The 22,813-nt window shown below is 43.4% G+C and overlaps 2 protein-coding genes across 7 annotated transcripts in view; one reads left to right on the top strand and one right to left on the bottom strand.

The window, feature by feature from the left end:
- ASTN2 (astrotactin 2) overlaps positions 1–22,813 on the bottom strand; it is an 894,395-nt gene that overhangs the window by 194,363 nt on the left and 677,219 nt on the right. Inside the window, exon 1 of one of the 6 annotated variants that reach the window (XM_027616424.1) lies at positions 9,356–9,446. The exons of the other annotated variants lie outside the window; for them this stretch is intronic. The gene's annotated coding sequence lies outside the window, so the exon portion shown is untranslated. Of the gene's footprint in view, positions 1–9,355; positions 9,447–22,813 lie in introns of those variants that run through there. 6 annotated transcript variants of the gene reach the window in all.
- Positions 9,939–22,312, top strand: TRIM32 (tripartite motif containing 32). Its single transcript, XM_027616425.1, is given in 3 exon segments — positions 9,939–9,994; positions 19,188–20,160; positions 20,162–22,312. Coding segments are annotated over 2 exon segments (1,968 nt in total). The 5' UTR covers positions 9,939–9,994; positions 19,188–19,263; the 3' UTR covers positions 21,233–22,312.

Here is a 22,813-nt window from a genome sequence, read left to right as displayed (position 1 = left end):
TTAAACTAAATGCAGTGGATTTATTGCTAGGTGTAATATTGGTATGGTTATTTTGAAACTATTATGTATGTATTGTGGACTACAGCCAATAAGCCATTACCTTACCATCATCAGGAACTAACATTATAAGTGTAAAAGGAACCACCTCAGGTATAAAGCCAAAGAAGGTGAGAAAAATTCTGTACACTGAAATGTCAACTGGAAATCATATAAACTTATAATTCACTTTTATCTTTTAAAAAATAAACATTTCATAGTTCTCTCCACTGAAAAGACCTAGAAATAATGGCAACCTAATAGCAATAATATTCTTAATGTCTAGACTCTTGTTTTGAAATACCATTTCCCACTAAAAGAAACAAAAGATTCTTGGAAAAATTCCTTATTCCAACTCTGGACTAGTTATGGTACAAGCTGAGCCTGGGATATCTTGCTGTGCCAAAAAGAGAGATGTGCCAAAGACTAATATGGTCATTTCAAAAGGACATAGAAGCCCATCTAGAGGGGCTCACACTGGCCTAACATTGAATATCAAAGCAAATAATGACTGCAATTGATTGAAATAGATCAAATAAATAAGTTTCCAGTAATCCACAATGTACTTTAAACCAAAAACCAAAGCCAAAACCAAAACCAAAAAGCAAACAAAGCCTATTGATAACTATTGCAGATGGCTAGGAAACCAGGTCATTATCTGAAAATTGAGTTAATCAAGCTTTTATCCCTATGACTTGGATTTCAGGGTAACTACATTTTTCTTTAGGGCAATACTGCAGGCAGAAAGAATGACAGAATTAGGAAACTGCCATTTTGCAAGCTCTAATCAAACAACAGATTTAGACAGCATCATCAATGAATCCTAAAGCCATTAGGAAAAAGGCTGATAGGAAAGTGTCTAATCAGTGGATCAGACTTATAACCACCTGACCTGCTGATCAATCCTAGTATCACTGAAAGTAGTAAACCAGACAATTAAGTACCTTTGATATGATGCCAGAGGAAGCACACAGCATGGCCTGTATGCTGATGTTCATTGGGTTCATGGATAAAATTCAAGGGTCTGTGAACTTGTATAGGGAAAAAAAAAATACATCTTTATTTTAAGTATCCTGTAAATGCAATTTAGCGTTTCCTTAAATTATGAAGGCAGGCAGCAAACTATAGTAACGTACTACTTCCTGTGACTTTGACACAATCAAATTCACATTTATTTCTATCCCATTACAGTTGCTATAAATATTTCTCAATACTTACGTTCAATACTACTTAGCAATTATAAGTTATTAGATTCTCCACTAGATCTTGTCATTAATCAAGAACCACACATATTACACTACAGATTTTTTAAAATATTTTGATAACTATATCTTCTTTTAAAGATTTTATTTATTTATTTGAGAGAGAGAATGAGATAGAGAGAGCATGAGAGGGTGGAGGGTCAGAGAGAGAAGCAGACTCCTCGCTGAGCAGGGAGCCCGATGCGGGACTCGATCTCGGGACTCCGGGATCATGACCTGAGCCAAAGGCAGTTGCTTAACCAACTGAGCCACCCAGGCGCCCTTGATAACTATATCTTGATATACTTTCTTTCTTCTGTAGTCTCCATGAATTTAATTTTATGAATTTAAAAAATTATTCTGATAAAAGCGGGTCTATAATCATCATCATTCTACAAAACAGGTCCATGGGACAAAAAAAAAAAAAAAAAAGTGATTAATCCCTAGGAGAAAAGAACAAATTAACACAAAGAGGGAGCCATTAGCTAAATCTGCAAAGTTAGATAATTGTAAAGAATAAATGAGTCAATGTCTTCAACAAATAATGGCATGGGCAAAATTTTAGGTGTGACTATTACAGACTAAAGGAGACCTAGTATAATATGTAGACAGTTTGATCCTTAAAGACATATACACATATATATATATAGAGAGAGAGAGAAGCAATTAAGGACATTTGAGTATGAATTGCTAGATGTGATAATGAAGCTGAGAGATTATGTTAAAAAGTAAGTGTCTGTTAGAGATACATACTGAGGTATTTAAAGGAGGAATGATAGGATATCTGGGATTTATCTTAAAAGACTTCAGCAACAAAAACAAATTGGAAGAGAGGGATAGCTGAAGCAAAATCTGCAAACTATTGACAACAATTATTGCAGGGTGATGGGCACACAGGGAACCACTATACCATTTTTCTCTCCTTGTATGTGTACCTTTCTCAATAAAACAGAGAAGAGAGGGCTGCCAGGGGATTACACAAAATCAGTAAAGACAATTATTGCTGGGGAGTAGAATGAGGAGGAATTTTTCATTCACATCTACAGTATGGACTGCTTTGATGCTTTCTTCTAAATGCATTTTCACTTGTATTATGTTTAAATTTTTTTAAATAGCAATCAATGTTCCTACTTTTGTTAAAATAAATTAGAATGATGGTTAGCAGTGACATGAGAAGACTATATAAGGTAGAGATGGGGGAGGGGCTTGGGGAAAGGAGACTGTCTCTTTGTGTACTACCACCCGGTCTTACAGATACCAATTGATGAAGTGGGCAATGGTACGCACCGTAAAGAGAAAGGTGAATGAAATCCTTGAGCTGAGATAACAGGAAATCTGGTATGGGGTTGAGATGTGGGACTTAGCAGAAATAAGGCCCATGGGAGATTTTCCAGCAACCCTCACTTAGCATTGTGTTGAGTTGAGGTTGATGACACTACACAGGGAATGTTCTTCAAATTTATCAAGCACCTACTCAGTCAGTGTTTGATTACTGTTGACCTTTGACTTTATGCACTAGTTCAAACTATTATAAGTGGGTCTGGCCAATACACAGAAATGTGTATGATATTAAAATAAGTTTTCAAAATTCTGAACTGTTTCCCATATCAGTTCAAGGAAAGTAAAAAAAAAAAAAAAAAAAAAATCCTCCCTGCACAAGAACTTTATGCAGCCTTATTTGTGATGGTTAAATGTTCAATACTGGCTTGTCAACTTGACAAAGTCTTTATGTAGCCAGTTTGACAACCATGAAGACCAGAAAAAAAGTGATTTCAAACATTTTCTTATATTAAGTAAATACAAAAAATGATATTTATTAGAAAATCATTTGGGGGCACCTGGGTGGCTCAGTCGGTTAAGCATCTGCCTTCAGCTCAGGTCATGATCCCAGGGTCCTGGATGAAGCCCTGAGTCCTGCTCCCTACTCAGTGGGGGGCCTGCTTCTCTCTCTCCCTCTGCCTGCCACTCCCCCTGATTGTGCTCTCTCTCTCTCTGTGTCAAATAAGTAAATAAAATCTTTCAAAAAAAAAAAAAAGAAAAGAAAAACATTTTTTGGATACCCAACTTGGTCATAAGTGCATGAACAGATTAAAGGAGAACCATGGAAATGTTTATATTTATATGAATATAAGCAATATAATGGTTATATTAAGGTGATGGATAAAGTTGACTCTTTCTATATGCTCTTTTATGCTGTAAATTTAAACTGAATTCAAACATCTACTGAACACTTACCATGTACTGGGTGAAAGCCAGGTTGAGAAATGCACAGGTATTAAGTATGGCATATGTAAATCAGAATCAGAGTTTCAGCAGAAAGTAGACTAATGACTGACAGACAGACAGATGGTAGATAGATACATAAATAAGAAACTGAAGGAGGGAGGAAAGGGAAGGGTGGAAGATGGAAGGCAGGTAAGAGGGATGGAGCTTCTAAAATGGCCTGGAGTGATTTCATCTCCTGATATGCATGACCTATTATAATTTCTTCCACTTGAGTAACTTGCTTTTAACCAACAGAATATGGCAATAAGGGATGTCATTTCTGTGATTAGGTTTCAAAAGACGGACTTCTGTTTTCCTCAGACTCTTTCTTGCTTTGATGAAACAGGCTCTCATGGAGTGGTTCATGTGTCAAGGAACTACTGAAAGTTCTCCAGCCAAAAGGAAGCAAGAAAGTGAGGCTGTCAGTCCAACACCCTTGAAGAACTGAATCCTGCCATCAACTACATAAATGATCTTGGAAATAGATCCTTTCCCTGTCAAACCTTCAAATGGGACCCCAGCCCTGACGGATAACCTGACTGTAGTCTTATGAGAGACCCTGAAGTAGAGGATCTAGCTAAGCTGTGTCAGATTCCTGACTCACATAGGCTGTGAAATAAGAAATGTGTGCTGTTTTGTTTCATGAACATAGAGGAAGGGAAGGAAGAATAAAATAAGATGAAAACAGAGAGTGAGGCAAACCATAAGAGACTCTTAACTACAGGAAACAAACTGAGCGTTGCTGGAGGGGAAGTGGGTTGGGAAGATGGTGTAATTGGATGATGGACATTAAGGAAGGCAACTGAAGTAATGAGCACTGGGTGTTATATGCAACAGATGAATCACTAAATTCTACCCCTGAAACTAATAATACAGTATATGTTAACTAAATTGAGTTTAAATTAAAAAAAAAATAAAAGAAATGTGTGTTGTTTTAAACCACAACACTTTGGGATAATTTATTATTCAGTTTAGACATAAGTAATAGCGATAGAAACAATTTTATTATATTGTTTCATGGAAATTTTAACAATTTTAAACCTCTAGACTCAAACAAACTTGGTTAGGAAGTATTAGTTTTAATTCCTTCCATTTTTTTCCCTTAGACTCTATAAGCACAAATTCCTCTTCCTCCTCAGAATTGTTTGCTAATAAGAGAAGAGGGGAAAATATTTTTTCAAGAATCGTACAAATCACAACAATCAACAAAACAAGGAGGCAACCCACAGAATGGGAGAAGATATTTGCAAATGACACTACAGATAAAGGGCTGGTATCCAAGATCTATAAAGAACTCCTTAAACTCAACACCCAAAAAACAAATAATCCAGTCAAAAAATGGGCAGAAGACATGAACAGACACCTCTCTGAAGAAGACATACAAATGGCTAACAGACACATGAAAAAATGTTCATCATCATTAGCCATCAGGGAAATTCAAATTAAAACCACACTGAGATACCACCTTACACCAGTTAGAATGGCAAAAATGGACAGGGCAAGAAACAACAAATGTTGGAGAGGTTGTGGAGAAAGGGGAACCCTCTTACACTGTTGGTGGAATGCAAGTTGGTACAGCCACTTTGGAAAGCAGTGTGGAGGTGCCTCAAAAATTAAAAATAGAGCTAACCCTATGACCCAGCAATGGCACTCCTGGGTATTTACCCCAAAGACACAGATGTAGTGAAAAGAAGGGCCATATGCACCCCAATGTTCATAGCAGCAATGTCCACAATAGCCAAACTGTGGAAAGAGCCGAGATGCCCTTCAACAGATGAATGGATAAAGAAGATGTGGTCCATATATACAATGGAATATTACTCAGCCATCAGAAATGATGAATACCCAACTTTTACAGCAACATGGATGGGACTGGAGGAGATTATGCTAAGTGAAATAAGTCAAGCAGAGAAAGTCAATTATCGTATGGTTTCACTTATTTGTGGAACATAAGGAATAGCAGGGAGGACATTAGGAGAAGGAAGGGAAAAATGAAGGGGGTGGAAATCGGAGGGGAAGACGAACCAGACTACGAACTCGGAGAAACAAACTGAGGGCTTTTGAGGGGAGGGGGGTGGGGGGATGGGTTAGCCTGGTGACGGGTATTAGGGAGGGCACGTACAGCATGGAGCACTGGGTGTTACACGAAAACAATGAATCGTGGATCACTACATCAAAAACTAATGATGTATTGTATGGTGACTAACATAATATAATAAAATAAAATTTAAAAAAAAGAATCGTATAAATCATAGTAATGATAATAATGACAACAGTAGCTACCATTCCTAGAACATTCACTCTCTACCTCAGGCAGTGCTCAAAAAACTTGAGCTCTATCAAGTCATCCAACATTCCCAACATTCCCAACATTCCTGTTACTCCTATTTGCAGAGTAACAGAAAGTAAAGTACAGCAAGGCTAAGTAAATTCTGCAAGGTTCTACAGCTTTGAGTTCAAATTAAAAAAATAAAAAGAAATGTGTGTTGTTTTAAACCACAACACTGTCAGTTGCAACAAGTTACCACACTTTACTTCAAACCATCTTTTTTATCTTTTCCTCAAAACAACTGTCCAGGTAAGGGGAGTTGGAGTTGGGAATAATTATTATTATTATATAATTATTATTATTATTGTAAGTGCACTAAAATGAACATTACAACACATCAAGCAACATCCTAAAATGTAAATGCTTAACATCCAATATCTCTCATTTTGCCACACCTCCCCAGTGAAATCCCATGAGTTAGTTATTGTTATTCTCATCTTTAAGAAAATAAAAGAGATTAAACTAGAAATTTTAGCAAATGGAGAAAGTAGTGCTTATCTCATAGGGTGATGCTATCGGTTGAACTGTGTCCCCCAAAGAGATAGGCTGACATCTTATACATCAGAATGGGACTTTATTTGGAAATAGGGTCATTGTAGATGTAGTTAGTTAAGATGAGGTCACACTGAAGTTTTAATTAGCTAAGATGGTGGTCACACTTAATGTCATATAACTGTTGCCCTTACAAGAAGACACAGACACATCCATTGAGGAGAATGGCATGTGATGATGAAGACACAAAGAGGGAAACTGACCACAAGAAGATGGAGGCAGAGATACGGGAGTTATGCTACCACAAGCCAAGGGATGCCTGTGGCCACCAGAAGCTGGAAGAGAAAAGGAAGGATCCTCCTTTAGAGACTTCAGAGAAAGCCTGGTCCCACTGACACCTGGACCTCAGATTTCTAGCCTCCAGAATTGTGAAAGAATAAATTTCTCCTGTTTTAAGCCAACCAGTTTCTGATACTTTGTTATGACAGCCCTAGGAAACTGATACAGGTAGTTTGAAAGTAAAATGAAAAAAAAAAAAGGTTATGTTAAAATGCTGAATAAAGAGTATTTAAAGTATTCCACAAAGGGTATTTTAAAAATGCCCCTGTGTATGAGGAATGCTAATATTGTGCCAGATTATGCAAAGCCACGGAATTAAAATGAGTGCCTTTTCCCAGTGTATTTATTTTACTCTAAGATTTTTGTGGGAAGAGTGGTAATTAATTTAACTGGTAAGTAATTTAAATATTAAAAAAAACAAAAGGACAGTCAAGCAAACAGATTTTTTTTAAGAAGAGAAAGAAAGGGTTTTTCATCATCGTTATTGTTCTTTAAAGGCATGATTGTTCGATATCCCCAGACTGTCAGAGAAGTACCACTAGGATGCTCTCTGAGCGGGAAAACAGGGGTATAAAAATATGATGAGTCCTGAATTCAGACTTTGGGGGCCAGGATCTGTGGTTTTCAGCAAACAGAGTGGTAACTCCCCATCTGGTCTGAGAAGAGGGTAGAGGTAAGGTCTTAAGTTTGGGAAGAAACTATTTGACAGCAACTCTCCCATATCCCCAGGCTGCAACACAGGCACTGGTAGAAGTACCCCAGGTCCCTATCCAGAAAGGTTTCTTGCCATTCTGGTGAAACAGGCCACTCTGACTCACCAACATGGCAGACACTCAGGGCAAAAGGCAATTCCTGCTGTTCCCTGGCAAGGCTGCCCAGAAGAGCTTTTTTGAACGTCTTTGCCTTGACAGGATCACACTCTGTGGTCATAATGACAGCCAGGATTTGCTCCATATTCCTTGACTTCCTAAGCATTGTCATCTCCCCTTCTCTTTTGATCCTTATAAACAAACCTTACTTAATAAAATAGAAAGATAGCTGTGGTCATAAAATGTGAGTAGTCTTTGGATGGTGGTTCAGAGCATGTCCATGGGTCTAACTGGCCTAGGTACCTCAGCTCTACCACTTCCTAGGAGGCTAACTAAGGTAGGCAAGCTATTTAATCTTGCTGAGTCTCAGAAGCCTCTTTGTAAGAGGATGCTACTGATATCTACTTGAATCATTGCTGAGGGGATTGTGATAATGTGACACTATTTATGAAGTGCCAGGTATATTGCTGGTGTTTAAAAAAAGGTACCCTCCTGAAAAACAAACTGAGGGTTCTAGAGGGGAGGGGGGTGGGGGGATGGGTTAGCCTGGTGATGGGTATTAAAGAGGGCAGATTCTGCGTGGAGCACTGGGTGTTATATGCAAGCAATGAATCACAGAACACTACATCAAAAACTAACGATGTAATGTATGGTGATTAACATAACAATAAAAATTTAAATAAAAATAAATAAATAAATAAATAAAGGTACCCTCTTACCCAACTGACCTCTCTGTGTCATCTTGCAGCTAGAATAAGCATAAATCAGACAGGAAATGCAATCTGCTTAAAGTCACATTTCTGAGTCTGACTCACTTACTCAGCAACTCTTCTGTGCTGGGCACTGTGCTAACAGATGCAAGCATTGCTCCTCCCTTGGCCCTAACAGGTTCTGTTTATACCCACTGGCTGGCTGCCAGTTTTGAGGAAAATCTGCCCCAGGGCCTTCAGTCCTCAGCTGGGCTCCCTCTTCAGCCCACTCCAGACTCAACTTATTCCTGGTCAATCTAGTCAAACCCTGGCTGGCCATGGGCTGCAAATGTATCCTTGAGGTCTAAATAGCCCCAGACCTCTATCAGGCATCCAGAGCCCCCAGGCCTGTTCAAAGTATGCCATAAGTATACCGACCCAACTTTCCATTGACCTCAATACCTGAAATGCTGGGCGCTGGGGCTTCTGGAATCCACAATCTAAAGAGTGTTAAGAGCTAATTACAATTAAAAAAATCACAATTTTTTTAAAAATTACCGTTAAATGCAAACCACTATGTACTCATAATCTTAATCATCATAGCAAACCTTATCTCTGTTTAGAAATGAAGAAATGGGCCGCCGAGAGGTTACACAAGATAATCAGGGCGGATTCTCATCTAGTCTTGGGTCCCAGGCTGGGCTTTGTGCCCCGGCACACGTGGCCTTGCTGTTGAAGCACCTGGGTGTCAGCTGCTTATCTAAATAGTGTGGTTATGAGAATTAAGCGGTAATGCATGGGAGGTGCTTAGCCCCAGCCAGACACTAAGTGATCACAGAAGGTAGTTTTGTTCTTGTTTCTGTCTGTTGTGTTCTCATTGTGCAGGGTCACAAACCTAAGTGGGATTTCCCGTTCAGGCCCATGCGACCTCACCCCCGCCCTGCTCCTACGCTCCACCACGTGGTCACCTGAAGGAGCGGGGTACTTGGCCTGGCCTGGAACTACGTAAGGGGCCACAGGTGCTCAGCAGCCATAGCCCTGACCGCCTCCCACCTGGTAGCACCGTGAGCGCCCCAGGGGGCTGCCTTGGGTTTGGGTTCCCAGGGAGCTTCCCTCTGCAGGGGCAGCAGGTGCAGAGCGCGTTCCCCTATTTACCTCTGCTGCGTCCTCCCAGAGGAGCAGGGTAAAGACGCCTCGCTGGGGGGCTGGGTCCATCGCACGAACACGCATCTAGGCAGAGGTGCGTCCCAGGGAGCAACCTGAAGCCCGAGGAACTGCTTTTCTAGGGGGCGTCCAGGCTCTACGCCCCGCCCCCGGGGGAGCTTTGTTCTTTCCCTGGCCACTCCTCATAGGGGCAAGCTGCGCTTCCGGGAGGCCCTTCTGCCAGGAGCCGAGGCTCCGCTGGGGCCCGCTCCTGGACGTGAAGGGTCAGCGAAGCGGTTATCTGCAGTCAGACACGCGAGTTTTGATTTGACCCCTGACTCGCTGAGGGAATTTGGGCAGGCTGCTTTTGCCTCAGTTTCCCAGTCTGCACAGTGGGGACACAAAGCTGACGGCCGCGTTCCTAAGGCCCTAGGCTCCCAGGGGGCAGCCTGGCCCTACTCGGCCGCTGGGCCGCGAATGCTACGGCCCGCGCGACTACAAGCCCCAGCATGCCTCGGGGGCGGGGGCGCAGTGACGGACAGATGGGTCTGCGAATTAGCGCCTGCCAAGGGGCGCGCGGCGGCGCGTGCGCAGAGGGCGGCGGGCGGGTGGGCTGGCGGCGGTGGACGCGTCGGAGCCGCGGGCGGTCAGGTAAGGGGCGGGAAGGAGGGCCCGGGACGAGGGACTGCGGCTGCAGTCTCGGGCCGTGACTGAGTGGCGGAGCGGGGGGCTGCGCTGGCGTGCAGCGGGCGGCCCACGCCCGACTGGCAGGGTCTGGGGACCGGATCTAAGGGGTAGGACCGGGGTGGGGGTGGGGCTGCGAGGGACAGGCTCGGGGGGATACGATGGGGCAGAGGAGCTCAGAGCAGATGCAGCTCCGCTGGGAGGGGAGAGAAGGGCTCCCACAAAATCTGCGGTGCAGCATCTCGGGAGGCCTGAGGTAATGTGGGGCCCCTGAGGAGAGAGGGGTGCAGCATCTGGGCGGTGGGAGGGCGTCCGAAGGCCTTGGAGGCATCTGGGGGGTGCAGAATTTCGGAAACAGGAAGGAATAGAGGGGCCCTGATGAGACTTGGGGTGCCGCATCTCAGGAGGTTTGAGGGAATCTGTGGCCACGAGGCGTTTGAGGGGGCAAAACCTGAGATGAGAGAGCAGGGCCTGGGGATATTCTAATTGCTAAGGAGGAAGCATTTTCCAGATGGTGTCTGGGGAAGATTGAGGGGGGTGAGTTCTTGGGGGAGTCAGTGGGAGGCGGTGTCTTGTTAGCAAGAAAGGGCCTGGCTCTGGTTCAAAGGCAACCCATGACATGGGGTGGATAAAAGGGAAAGGACCCAGGTTTGAGGATGGCACTGTGTCTGATGGAATGCAGGAGTTGGGGGCTCAGACTGAAGGAGGGCAGGTCTGGGGTGTGTCATTGGGGTGCTAGGCTGGGATGCAGGGGTGAAGGCTGCAGAGATTTGGAAACAGGTAAAACGTGCTATGCCAGGGATTTGGGGCACATGAGTGAAGAATTGGTGAGCGGTGCAACGTAGAGCCTGAAAGGCTGAATTCTCTATTGTAAAAACGGTTGGGAACACAATTTAGGGAGGGTTAAAGGGTAGGATGGAGATGTACTGACTGGGGTGTAGAATAAGAGGACTCTGAATAGATTTATGGATTGGTGTCTTGGGCTGCTAAAGGAATTTTCCTGAAGTCTGCATGGAAAGCAAAGGAAGTACTAGAGTCCTAAGGACCTAGAGATAATGTATGGACTGGATTTGAGTGTATGAAATTTAGCAGAGTTCAGGGGTTCAGCAACAAAACGTCTTCAGAGACCAGGACCCCTGAAGGAGCCTGACTTTCCCTGTGCGGGGCAGAATCTCCCCCCTCACTGACCAAAGATCACTTATCACAAGGCAGCCATGGAACTGCCACTAACTCTGAGCGCCTTCCCCCCCACCCCCTGCCGTGCCCCAGCCCCCTCTCCCTGCTGAAAGTTGTAGGCTTGGGAGGAGAAGAGAGTGGTTAAAAGAGGCATAAAGCAGGAAACTATTCAAGGTCATCTGCCTAAGTATCCTTTTGCCTGTCCCTGCAAGCTGTGATAGGAGATAATATGTGAGACCTTCAGGGGCTGAGTAGAACAAGATCTCAGGCCTTGTCTTCTTCATCAGTTACATAAGTAGATTGAATTAATCCTATATAAGGTCCATTATGGCCCGGCCACTCAAGAGGCGGTGGCTCTGTGAGTGAAGTGTTTGGGCTGGGAGAGAGACAAAAAAAGGGGAACATTGAGTATGTAGTCTGGTGCCAAGTTCTAAAGACATGATTCCCCCAGGGGACATTTGGCAATGTCGGGAGACATTTTCGGCTGTCACAGTTGGAGTATTGGAGACTACTGGCCTCTAGTAGGTGGACACCAAGGATACTGTTTAAACATTGTACAGTGCACTGGACAGCCCCCCCGCACAACAAAGAATTATCTGGCCCAAACTGTCAATAGTTCCAAAGCTGAGGAACTCTACTCAGGAGTCAGATATCCTGGATTTCAAATCCTGCCTTTATCTCTTCTTGGCTTTGTGATCTTGAATGAGTAACTTAGCCTCCCTGTTCTTGGCTCTTCTTCTATAAAATTGAATTAATAACACGACTACATCATAGATTATTGTGAAGATTCAGTGAAGTAAATCAGAGTGCTTAAGTGTCTGGTGCACAGTTAGCGCTCACATGTTAGTAATTTTAATTTTTATATCTACTTTCTTACTCAGTTTTCATCACAGCACTACTAAGCAGGCTCTACTATATCCAGGTTTACACATAAGGGAAACTAAGTCTTAGGAAGTGACTTGTTTAGGGTTCCATAGCTAGAATGGCAGAGCTAGGCTCATATTCAGATCTCTGTAACCCAACCCTGTACATTCCCTCCCTCTTTCTTTGCTTTTTCCTTGCTGGGGTCTGCTTAGTCTTACTATCTCAGCCCATTCCCCTCTAATGAAATGATTGCCCAGTGAGTATTGCTGAATATCAAATTGATCCCTAAAGGGGACAAAGCTATCTCATTAGGTAGGGAGTAGCCCTGGACTTTGTTCTTGATTTGCTCTTAGACCTGGGCCAGTGGGTAGATAAGGGGAGGAGCTTGAGGTTAGACAGGATGAGGTGCAAGAGACTAAAGGGTAGGTGTAGAGGCCATACTCTGGAAGATAATTCCTGCTTCTAAATGATCTCTTGGGCTTCTTTCCCCTGGGGTAGGACAGGATTTGCTCTGTCCGCTCCAGGACTAGCTATAGCATTGCTGAAGCCAGTTCAGAAACATAGGACTGCATCAGAAGGCAGGAGATTTAGCTGGGACAGCCATACACACCATTATGGAAAATATATAATGGCAATTCAGTCACCCTGGGCATCAGAGGCTTGAAGTCCAGAATTCCTCCTCTGCTGCTAATTTACTAGGTGACCTTGGACAGACACTTCTTATCAGCCTCAGTTTATTGAAATTAAGAATCTGTTGAAAAGAATAACAGCCATTTATTATGATGCACATTAACTCTGTTGATCCTGCCAACAATGTCGATGTTATTCCATCCGTATCTTACAGATGAGAAAATAGGTTAAATGCTTTATTCAAGGCTACATAGCAAGGGGCAAAGTGGGGATGTGAGCCCAGTTATATCTGACTCCTAGGTAATATTATACTAGTTTTATTAGGCTTTTTCAACACTAAAGCCCATACACCTATGTCTGCAGAGTTTGGTAGTCAAGTTTGCAAAGCACTTTAAGTAGATGACTGTCCCTGCATGCACAATGATGTGCTGCCTCTGTGACACTCCATTTTTTTTCCTTTTGGTATAACAAACAATGCCTTTACCGACCTCTTGGCCAAACTGCCTAGAGCTAATAGCAGCCTCATCAGCTATGGAACGGTAACATTGTTTGAGTCAGTGTGGTTTTATGGCTGGGATTTGACACCTGGATTTGAACCTCACTTCTACTACCTACCAGCTCTGAGACCTTAGGTTGCTGTTCTCTGAACCTTGGTTTCCTTATTTATAAAGGGGAATAACACATATTTCACATAGTTATTATGACGATAGGAGATAATGTAATAAAAGGTGCCTGACATTCAATAAATGGTAGTTTTATGAGAGGTGGTAGCAATTATAAGAGGAAGGCATTGCCAGAAGGGAACTGAGTGTCGCTTTGCCAAGTTTCAGTGACCCTAAGCAGCCCCCACCAGTCTCTCCCAAATTCCCATTCCCCCTTGTACCTTTCCCAGGATCTGCTTCCTGATCCTTTCATCAAAAGCTCATGATTAAGTGAACATGTGTTGTATGTAGATAAAAGAACTGGAAGAGAGGTGGGTGGGTGGAGATGAGCTGGAGGTCCTCTGAGAAAGGACTGTTGGTCTTTCCCTTATCCTAGATTCTTTGAGTCACATTGGCAGCATTGATATTACCCAAATGTTTGTGGAAGGTGCAAGGGAGCCTTTCCAGCTTCTGTAGTTTTAGAAGAAGGAGAACCTACAAGTGTCTTTCCAGCAAACTCTATTACTGATTTAACCTGTCCGTGACATACTGTAGCTCAGGTTTCCTTTTCCACAAACAGTTCCTTCTGGATTGTTTTATTCGTCTCAGACCCGGTACAGCTCTGTTAGGTTATGCCTGTGTTTCCCTATAAGCTCCTACTTGTTGAATTTTTCTTAGCTGTTTGCAGATAACCTTAAATGCCCTGAGTAAAATTAAACTCCAAACCCTCTTCCGCACACAGGACTAGGTGAGTGTCAAATGGGGGCCTCTCAGACTTTGTTAAAATCCCTCCTGCTAGCCACTCCCAGAGAGTGACCATTGGGAACCTGGAGATGGTTATGCATTTGATCAGCATTCCGTTCAAATGCAAGAGGAGTAAATACAGTTTAGAAAGGGAATGTGATAAGCCTTGCAAAACCTCAGTCAAACCAGAGGAGTGTACAGTCACAGGATGGACCTTATGTCTTGTGAAAGAAAATGTAGTACTCTTTTACATATTTTCCTAGTTTTTAAAGAGCTCCGTTCATGTTTGGTTTTTGTTCATAATTATATCCCTAGTGTTTTTATGGGACTGGACTTGTAGTATGTGGTCAGTAAAGATTCGTTTAACTAATTGCTTAAAGTTCTTCAGTTCTGCTGATGGCCTAAGCCCTCAAGAGGCTGACAAAGGTATGACCTTTGGTCATCTCTAATCTTTAGATTCTGAGATCAGGTAAAACTCTCTAGTGAAGGCTCAGAATTTTTATTTTTGAAGTTTACATATCTGATATCTTGGGTGCAGTATGCCTGTTGAAAAGTGCCTATTTCTTCTCATTGGCTGGGTAACAGCTGCCGCTAGACTATTATATACTGCACAGTTAATTGTATGCCTCTCGGTGCTGTACTAAGTGTGTTATACACATAATCCCATTTAATCTTTATAGTAACCTTGTGAGGAAGATACTATTTTAAAGCCCTTCTTTTAGATAAACTGAGAACTAGAGTGGTTAGTTAACTTGTCCGAGTCTCCACAGTAAGCAGTAGAGCCAGGATTGAAATCCAGAAAGCCTGATTCCTGAACCCACTTTCTTAATCTATATAATACTGGTCACCCCCAGTGACCTGTCTTTTAGTCCTAATTCTGTCATATGATTAATGAGTTCTTGATCTCTCTCTCCTGATCTCCATTTACTCATCTATTTTACTTTTTGAGATCACTGCTAATTCTAGCATTCCATATTTAGTCCCTCTTAGAAGGAGCTTATTTTCTGGGCAAAAGAAGTTGTGAATTCATTTGCCCATCATTTTCTAGCATAGATACCTACTGTCCGCAATCAAATTCTTTCAAAGCCGGTCATGCCTTTATTAATCTTTATGTGCTTTTATCTGCCATGACAAGAAACATTCTTCATCCCTTTGAAAATGTAGTTTGTAAACTAGTACTAGTTGTTATTGTTAATACTGTTGCTGATTGTTACTAAAATATGATAAATAACAGTTTTTTCATTTCACACCTGCCATTTTCCAGACTAGGCATTGATAAGCATTATCCCTAGTTTTTTACTTTTTATAAAGTAAGAAGACAGGTTTAGTGAGGTTGAATAACTTGCCTACTGTCCCACAACTTGTAAACTGCAGTGCTGATTTAATCCCAGTTCTGCCTGACTTCAGGGTTCATGTGTTTTTGTTTTTTGTTTTTTTTTTTTTCTGCTATTCTGGTTATTTAAATTGTGGACTGGGGAAAGCATGGTGGTGCCAGAAGCGGCTAGATCAGGTTAGAGTATGACTATAGAATTTTCCTGAGTTTTAGGGCAGCTGAAGCAAGCACAGCTCTAGGGGTAGATTCTTATCTGGAGCTGAAGAGCTGGGCCAGTATTAGTAGATGATGTGCGGTATTAATCATGAGATCAGAGTAGTGAGGTGAGGGGTCAAGAATTGAAAGTACAAAGTATGCAACAGGAAACATGTTTAAGGTATCATGAAGGCAGACAAGATTATTATAACATGTTGGGGATTCATTCTGACTGGTTTTAGATTTTATAGCTGACAGAAAATGGGCCGCTAACATAGAGACTTGCTATGGTAAGACAATTCCTGTCACCCCTCCTAGTGCTTTCAGGGAAACTGAGTTCCAGTTGACTTTCCATCTGAATCATCATTGTCAGTATTAACAGTAATGGCTAGATGCATGTTTCTTGAGGAGAGGGAATGTATCTGCCTGTCACATGGCTCTATATCAGGCTAGGATCCTGCTGAAGGCAGTGTTTGTAGGTCGTAGACATGGGAGGCATAGTTCAAGCTTTTTCCAAGTCTGAGGCTATATATCTGATGCTTTAATGGTGAGAACTCATGTTTTCCTGGCAGAGCATGCCAGCTTTAGAGTAGGAATCCTTGACAATCTCTTCTGTCTTAGGGAGCCTAGTGAAGCTGCAGAGAGCTGAGATAATTTGGAATATGGATGTGGGCATAGTAAATTCATTTTTTAAAGTGGATAGCTTAGATCAGGAGGCAAGAAGCTTTTTAATTGAAGGAGGTGGTGTGATATTCCAGAAAGCTGGGGAAAGAATTTGCTAGTATTTTTACAAGTTGGCAGACTTGTTTAATTAGCTGATCTGCAGTGCCAGCTTTGGGAAGAACAGATGTCCCTTGCATTGTAAGGTAGCACGCTCTGGATCTAAACACCAAATGTTGCCCTCAGTATGTTGTGCCAGATGATGGAAGGAGGAGCTGAAGCTATTGGTTTAGAACTAAAGTTTGCATGGATTCTGAGTTGAGGTTTCTATCAGTATTTCCATACTACTGTGTCCAGACCTATGGCATTTAAGAATTCAGTAGTAAGTTTCACATATTCACATGAGACCTTAGAGGTTCATGATACGTGATAGTGTGTTATTTTGTTGAGACATGGATTTGAGTCCTAATGGGTTACAAGGCTGGTGTGTGAAGAGTGGGTCACCCAGCTAATAAATCCGTATAGCCAACTGACTCCACTGGAGCTAAATCTCCTAACAATAGTATTGTTCTCATTTGTGGAGAAAATTATATTCTACAAGGCAGCATCTCCCAAAGTATGGTCTAGAGAACACTTGTGAACAAGTGTTACATGACAGTGGGGAAAAAACCCTAAAACTTGAAGTAATTATGGGTTAAAGTTAAAGGTATCTGTACTGCAGGGATTCAGCATGTTTGAGCTTTTTGTGACCTTGAGCCAGCTTTTCTGAGCCTAAGTTTCCTCATTATAAAATAATAAAAATAGTACCTACTTTATAGGGCCATTATGAGGATTAAATGAGATTAAGTATATGAAGCATCTAGTGTGGTATCTAGCACATGGAAGATACTAGGTGGATACTGTTTCCCTTCTGGTAGAAGAGAAGTGAGATTTCAGAGAGGTGGGGTTGACTTTGGATAAATTATGTGTGTCTGTTATTGAGTATTTGTCAGGTCACCATGGAAAGCTAAATATGGGGAAATTCTGGAATATGAATCTCTGCATAGACTCCCCCTCTGTATGCATGGAGAAAGAGTTCATAACATTTACAAAGCTTTTCTCACCTTGCTGCATTATCCTTAAACCAGGCTAACTTGCCCTCCTCTGCTCCTTGATATCAGGAGACTGATACAGCAAGGATACAGCTGTACCATTTGCATTTAAGAAGGGCTACAATGTATCCCTGTGCCTCACCTTGCTAGATCTATTCATTCTAATTTGGGGTATAAATTGACAATGACATAAGTCTGCAGAGCACTGAGATCGCTGTTCTATTTCGTGAGCATATGTGGATCAAGGTGGGTGGGAGTATTTATGGCTTGTACTTTGTGAAGTAGGGGGGTGTTCCAGGCCAAAAATAAACTGTCTTGATAAGGCAGTACTGTTTTTTAAATCACTGGGCTTGAGTCTCTGGCTTTCCTAGCTGTATCACTTCCCCCGCTTTAATCCACTCATCTTGGTGATTGTACTTCTTCTAATATTGCTCAAATGCATCTTTCCATTTCCACCACCTGCTCCCTAGTTCAGCTCCCTATTACCTCCCCCAGGCAGTTTTGCAGCAGTTTTCCAAACTAGTTTCTCAGCCTTTTCACCTACTCCATTCAAGCTTTGATCATATCACTTCCATGCTTCAAAACATGTGTTGTTTCATGGTGCCCATCAAAATGAAATCTGAAGGTCTCATTTTGGCTCTGAAGACTTAATTATAATCATTCGCATAATCAAACCAGTTACTCTGATCTCCCTATATTCTCCCACAATTTTAACCTAAGAATGAGAGAAAAGAGAACTAAAATTTATCTAAGACTTTTTTGGCGAGAAGTTTACACACTACCTATACTATCTCATTTAATCCTTGCACTGACCTTGTGAAGCCAGTATTATTTCATTTTACAGATGGAAACAAACCTATAGAAGGTACATGTTCTCTGTTATCTTTCTAATACCCTGAAGCTCTTGCTCTTTCCCTTGCTTCCTAACCTTTGTTAAGACTGTCCTTGTCTGGTGCTCCCTCTCCCTCATCTCCACATAGCCAGGACCCTATCCAGTGCCATTCTGTTTCTTGTCGAATTAGAGCGAATGCCTTTTAGCCTCCATCAAATTGAGTTTGTATCTTATTTATGATACTGTTTTCTGCCTTGGCTATTATTTACCATGTCTTGTCTCCTTTACTCAAGCTTGAGATCTCAAGGGCAGAATTTGTGTCCTGGTAACTTAGTAAAGTACATGGTACCTAGTCTTAGGTTGGATGCTTTTGGTCACATAGTTTCCTTTGTTTAAAATGGCTTTATCCCTCAAGGCCGTGTTTCTTTCCAGACATATCTCAGAAGTGTCACTGCTTCTGGGGAGCCCTCCCCAGTTCCTGTAGGAACTGTTACTCTAGCCACTGTGCCCCCACAGCACTTTGTGGATAATCCTTTCCTGTATATAATTTTCTTATGCTTTTCTCCTAATATAAATTGAGTCGTAGACGTCCCTAATCACTAACGTTTATCAAGCATACTGTTTGCCGTGGGCTGTCCTAGGTGCATCATATTCATCATGCTGTTGAACCCTTCCAAAACTAGATAAAGTAGATACCATTATTACTTCGTTTTACAGATGGGTGATGGGAAACTGAGCTTCGGAAAGTTTAGGTTACTTCCTTAAGGTCACACAACTAAGTAGAGACTCCAGACCCTGATATCTTACCCACTGTGCATTGCTTTGTCTGCTTTACTTCCTTGTGTATCACCATCACCTAACAGAGTTGACTTCAATAAATATTTGTTAAATAAGTTAGCAGCTGAACGAATGATGGTAGCTATTCTCTACATGTTTCTTGAGTGAATTAGCTCATACAGGCAGTGGAATAATGGCTTCTTATTCTCATTAGCAGGATTTGACCCTCTGGAGCATGAATACCAAGCTGTTCGGTTCTGGGCTGTGTTAGCAGGCCCCTCAAGGGAAGCGCAATGGCTACTGCAGCAGCCGCGGCTTCTCACCTGAACCTGGATGCCCTCCGGGAAGTGCTGGAATGCCCCATCTGCATGGAGTCCTTCACAGAGGAGCAGCTGCGGCCCAAGCTCCTGCACTGTGGCCACACCATCTGCCGCCAGTGCCTGGAGAAGCTCCTGGCCAGTAGCATCAATGGGGTCCGCTGTCCCTTTTGCAGCAAGATTACCCGCATAACCAGCCTCACCCAGCTCACGGACAACCTGACAGTGCTGAAGATCATTGACACAGCTGGGCTCAGTGAGGCTGTGGGGCTGCTCATGTGCCGGTCGTGTGGGCGGCGCCTGCCCAGGCAGTTCTGCCGGAGCTGCAGTGTGGTGTTGTGCGAGCCGTGCCGGGAGGCGGACCACCAGCCCCCCGGCCACTGTACACTTCCTGTCAAAGAGGCAGCTGAGGAGCGGCGGCAGGACTTTGGAGAGAAGTTGGCCCGTCTGCGGGAGCTTATGGGGGAGCTGCAGCGCCGGAAGGTGGCCCTGGAAGGCGTATCCAAGGACCTTCAAGCACGGTATAAAGCGGTTCTCCAGGAGTACGGGCACGAGGAACGCAGGGTCCAGGAAGAGCTGGCTCGCTCTCGCAAGTTCTTCACGGGCTCTTTGGCTGAGGTTGAGAAGTCCAACAGTCAGGTGGTAGAGGAGCAGAGTTACCTGCTTAACATTGCAGAGGTGCAGGCTGTGTCTCGCTGTGACTACTTCCTGGCCAAGATCAAGCAGGCAGATGTGGCACTACTGGAGGAGACAGCTGATGAGGAGGAGCCCGAGCTCACGGCCAGCCTGCCCCGGGAGCTAACCCTACAGGATGTGGAGCTTCTTAAGGTCGGCCATGTTGGCCCCCTCCAGATCGGGCAGGCTGTTAAAAAGCCCCCGGACAGTCAACATGGAAGATTCCTGGGCCATGGAGGCTGCAGCCTCTGCCGCCTCCACCTCCGTTACATTCAGAGAGATGGACATGAGCCCCGAGGAAGTGGTCGCCAGCCCTCGGGCCTCACCTGCTAAGCAGCGGGGTTCCGAGACCGCCGCCAGTATCCAGCAGTGCCTCTTTCTCAAGAAGATGGGGGCCAAAGGCAGCACTCCAGGCATGTTCAACCTTCCCGTCAGTCTCTACGTGACCAGTCAAGGCGAGGTGCTGGTTGCTGACCGAGGCAACTGCCGTATACAAGTCTTTACTCGGAAGGGCTTTTTGAAGGAGATCCGCCGCAGCCCCAGTGGCATTGATAGCTTTGTGCTGAGCTTCCTTGGGGCTGATCTGCCCAATCTTACTCCTCTGTCAGTGGCCATGAACTGCCATGGGCTCATTGGTGTGACTGACAGCTATGACAACTCCCTCAAGGTATACACCTTGGACGGTCACTGCGTGGCCTGTCACAGGAGCCAGCTGAGCAAACCCTGGGGCATCACAGCCCTTCCGTCCGGCCAATTTGTGGTAACTGACGTGGAAGGTGGAAAGCTCTGGTGCTTCACTGTTGACCGAGGAGCAGGGGTGGTCAAATACAGCTGCCTCTGTAGTGCCGTGCGGCCCAAGTTTGTCACCTGCGATGCTGAGGGCACTGTCTACTTCACGCAAGGCTTGGGCCTCAATCTGGAGAATCGGCAGAATGAGCACCACCTGGAGGGTGGCTTCTCCATTGGCTCTGTGGGCCCCGATGGGCAGCTGGGTCGCCAGATTAGCCACTTTTTCTCAGAGAATGAGGATTTCCGCTGCATTGCTGGCATGTGTGTGGATGCTCGTGGTGACCTCATCGTGGCTGATAGTAGTCGAAAGGAAATTCTCCACTTTCCTAAGGGGGGCGGCTATAGTGTCCTTATTCGAGAGGGGCTCACGTGTCCAGTGGGCATCGCCCTCACTCCTAAAGGGCAGCTATTGGTCTTGGACTGTTGGGATCACTGCATCAAGATTTACAGCTACCATCTGAGAAGATACTCTACCCCTTAGGGGTAAGAGATAACTGGTTATTTCTTCTGCTCCCAGCCACCTTCCTCCCTTATTCCTTGGTTACTGGTGATATTGTAGAGTGCACTTGGCCTATGTCTTTATGCCAGCTGGCTAGTCCTAGAATTTTAGAAGCTGTCTTTTAGTGGGGTTTTGTTTTGTTTTGTTCTTTTGCATTATTTCCCTCCTAAATTTAGAGCTTTAACAGTTGGCATTGCCCCAAATAGGACATCTGATATGGGGTTAGTTCAAGTTTGATTAGAACTTAGGCACTTTGAGGCTTCAGTAGAGAGCCTTTTGCCCCCTGTATTTGAAATTTGCCCTTGTACTGAATCCTTGTTGATTTCCCTCTTTTGGCTTTGATAACCCTGGTCCCATATTTCCCTCTTAATGTAATGCACTTCATATGTGACACTTTCTCTTCAATTCTGTTGCATTTAGTGTGCATGCTCCAGTGGGATCTGCTCCACCTTTCATTTCAGACATCATATCCCCCTGGCATGATGTCTCAGGTCTCTTCACCTTTATCAGACTGAAAGCTCACTCATTTAGTACCACCAAGGGAGATATACAGTCCTTTTGGGAAGCAGTACCTCTTGGTTCTGGGGGTTTTGTGCCATCTTGGATTGGTCTCTGATTGCAGATGTGACAGAGAATAGATCGACCCCTAGCTGGTTGGTATTGAAGACTTTAGCCTGGAAATTGCTTGCCTTTTACAGGAGCATATAGATTGGAATTATTTCAAAGCACAGAAAGATGGGAATGGAATTATTTCAAAGCACAGAAAGATGGGAATAAACAAACACAAATGCTAATATAGTCAGTAAATACTCCTGAATAGTCTCTAGAGCTCATCATTTTTCATATTACCTCTCTTCACGGACCTGTGCTAAGATTTGACTGCAGAATTGTACAACACAGGCCAGGGTCAACAAAGTGGGGAGGTGGACACATCTCATTTTCGTTAGACAAAACTGTTGGGTCTTTATTCTGTATTTTCCTCAAGTGACTGCACAGTATTTGGTTTTGAGATTTATTTCCATTCCTCTATCAAGAATTAAATAATTGATAACTGTTTCTTCATCACTGGTGTTCATGTCTTTTCATTAAATACGGATTTGGGAAATGAGAGGGATAAGTTGTACCATGCTATTTTGCTTCCATATCTGACACTGCATTCTTTGAGAACATTAAGGATCTACCCCGGTCAAAACTCAGCCTAAGGCACCATTATGTAAAAAAATCCAAATCTTACTCCCACACGCGTGTACAGACTCAGCCCCCAAGGTCTACAGAGTCACCAACGCTCTGTTAGGAATTGAGCCTCTACCATTTGCTTTATCCTTGTAATTAGAGTTCAAAAAAGGAGGAAGTCTTGTCCTTTTAAAAAGACCAGACGTGGGTGAGGGAATTTGTGACAAGGATCCTCAGGCTTTATTTTTACTAAGCAACATAGTTCGCACTTTAGGTGCAGGGCTGATGGCAAGCCAAAGAGCTATCACCTTGCATTTTAAAGAAACAAAATTTGTTAAGCTGGGCTACTCAAAGTTGTTTTGTTTCTTGGTGGTGGGATTGTTTTTTTTT

This window comes from Zalophus californianus, chromosome 13 (assembly GCF_009762305.2).
Source record: "Zalophus californianus isolate mZalCal1 chromosome 13, mZalCal1.pri.v2, whole genome shotgun sequence".
In the NCBI taxonomy this organism is placed as follows: domain Eukaryota; kingdom Metazoa; phylum Chordata; class Mammalia; order Carnivora; family Otariidae; genus Zalophus; species Zalophus californianus.
This window is presented reverse-complemented; position numbering and strand designations above follow the sequence as displayed.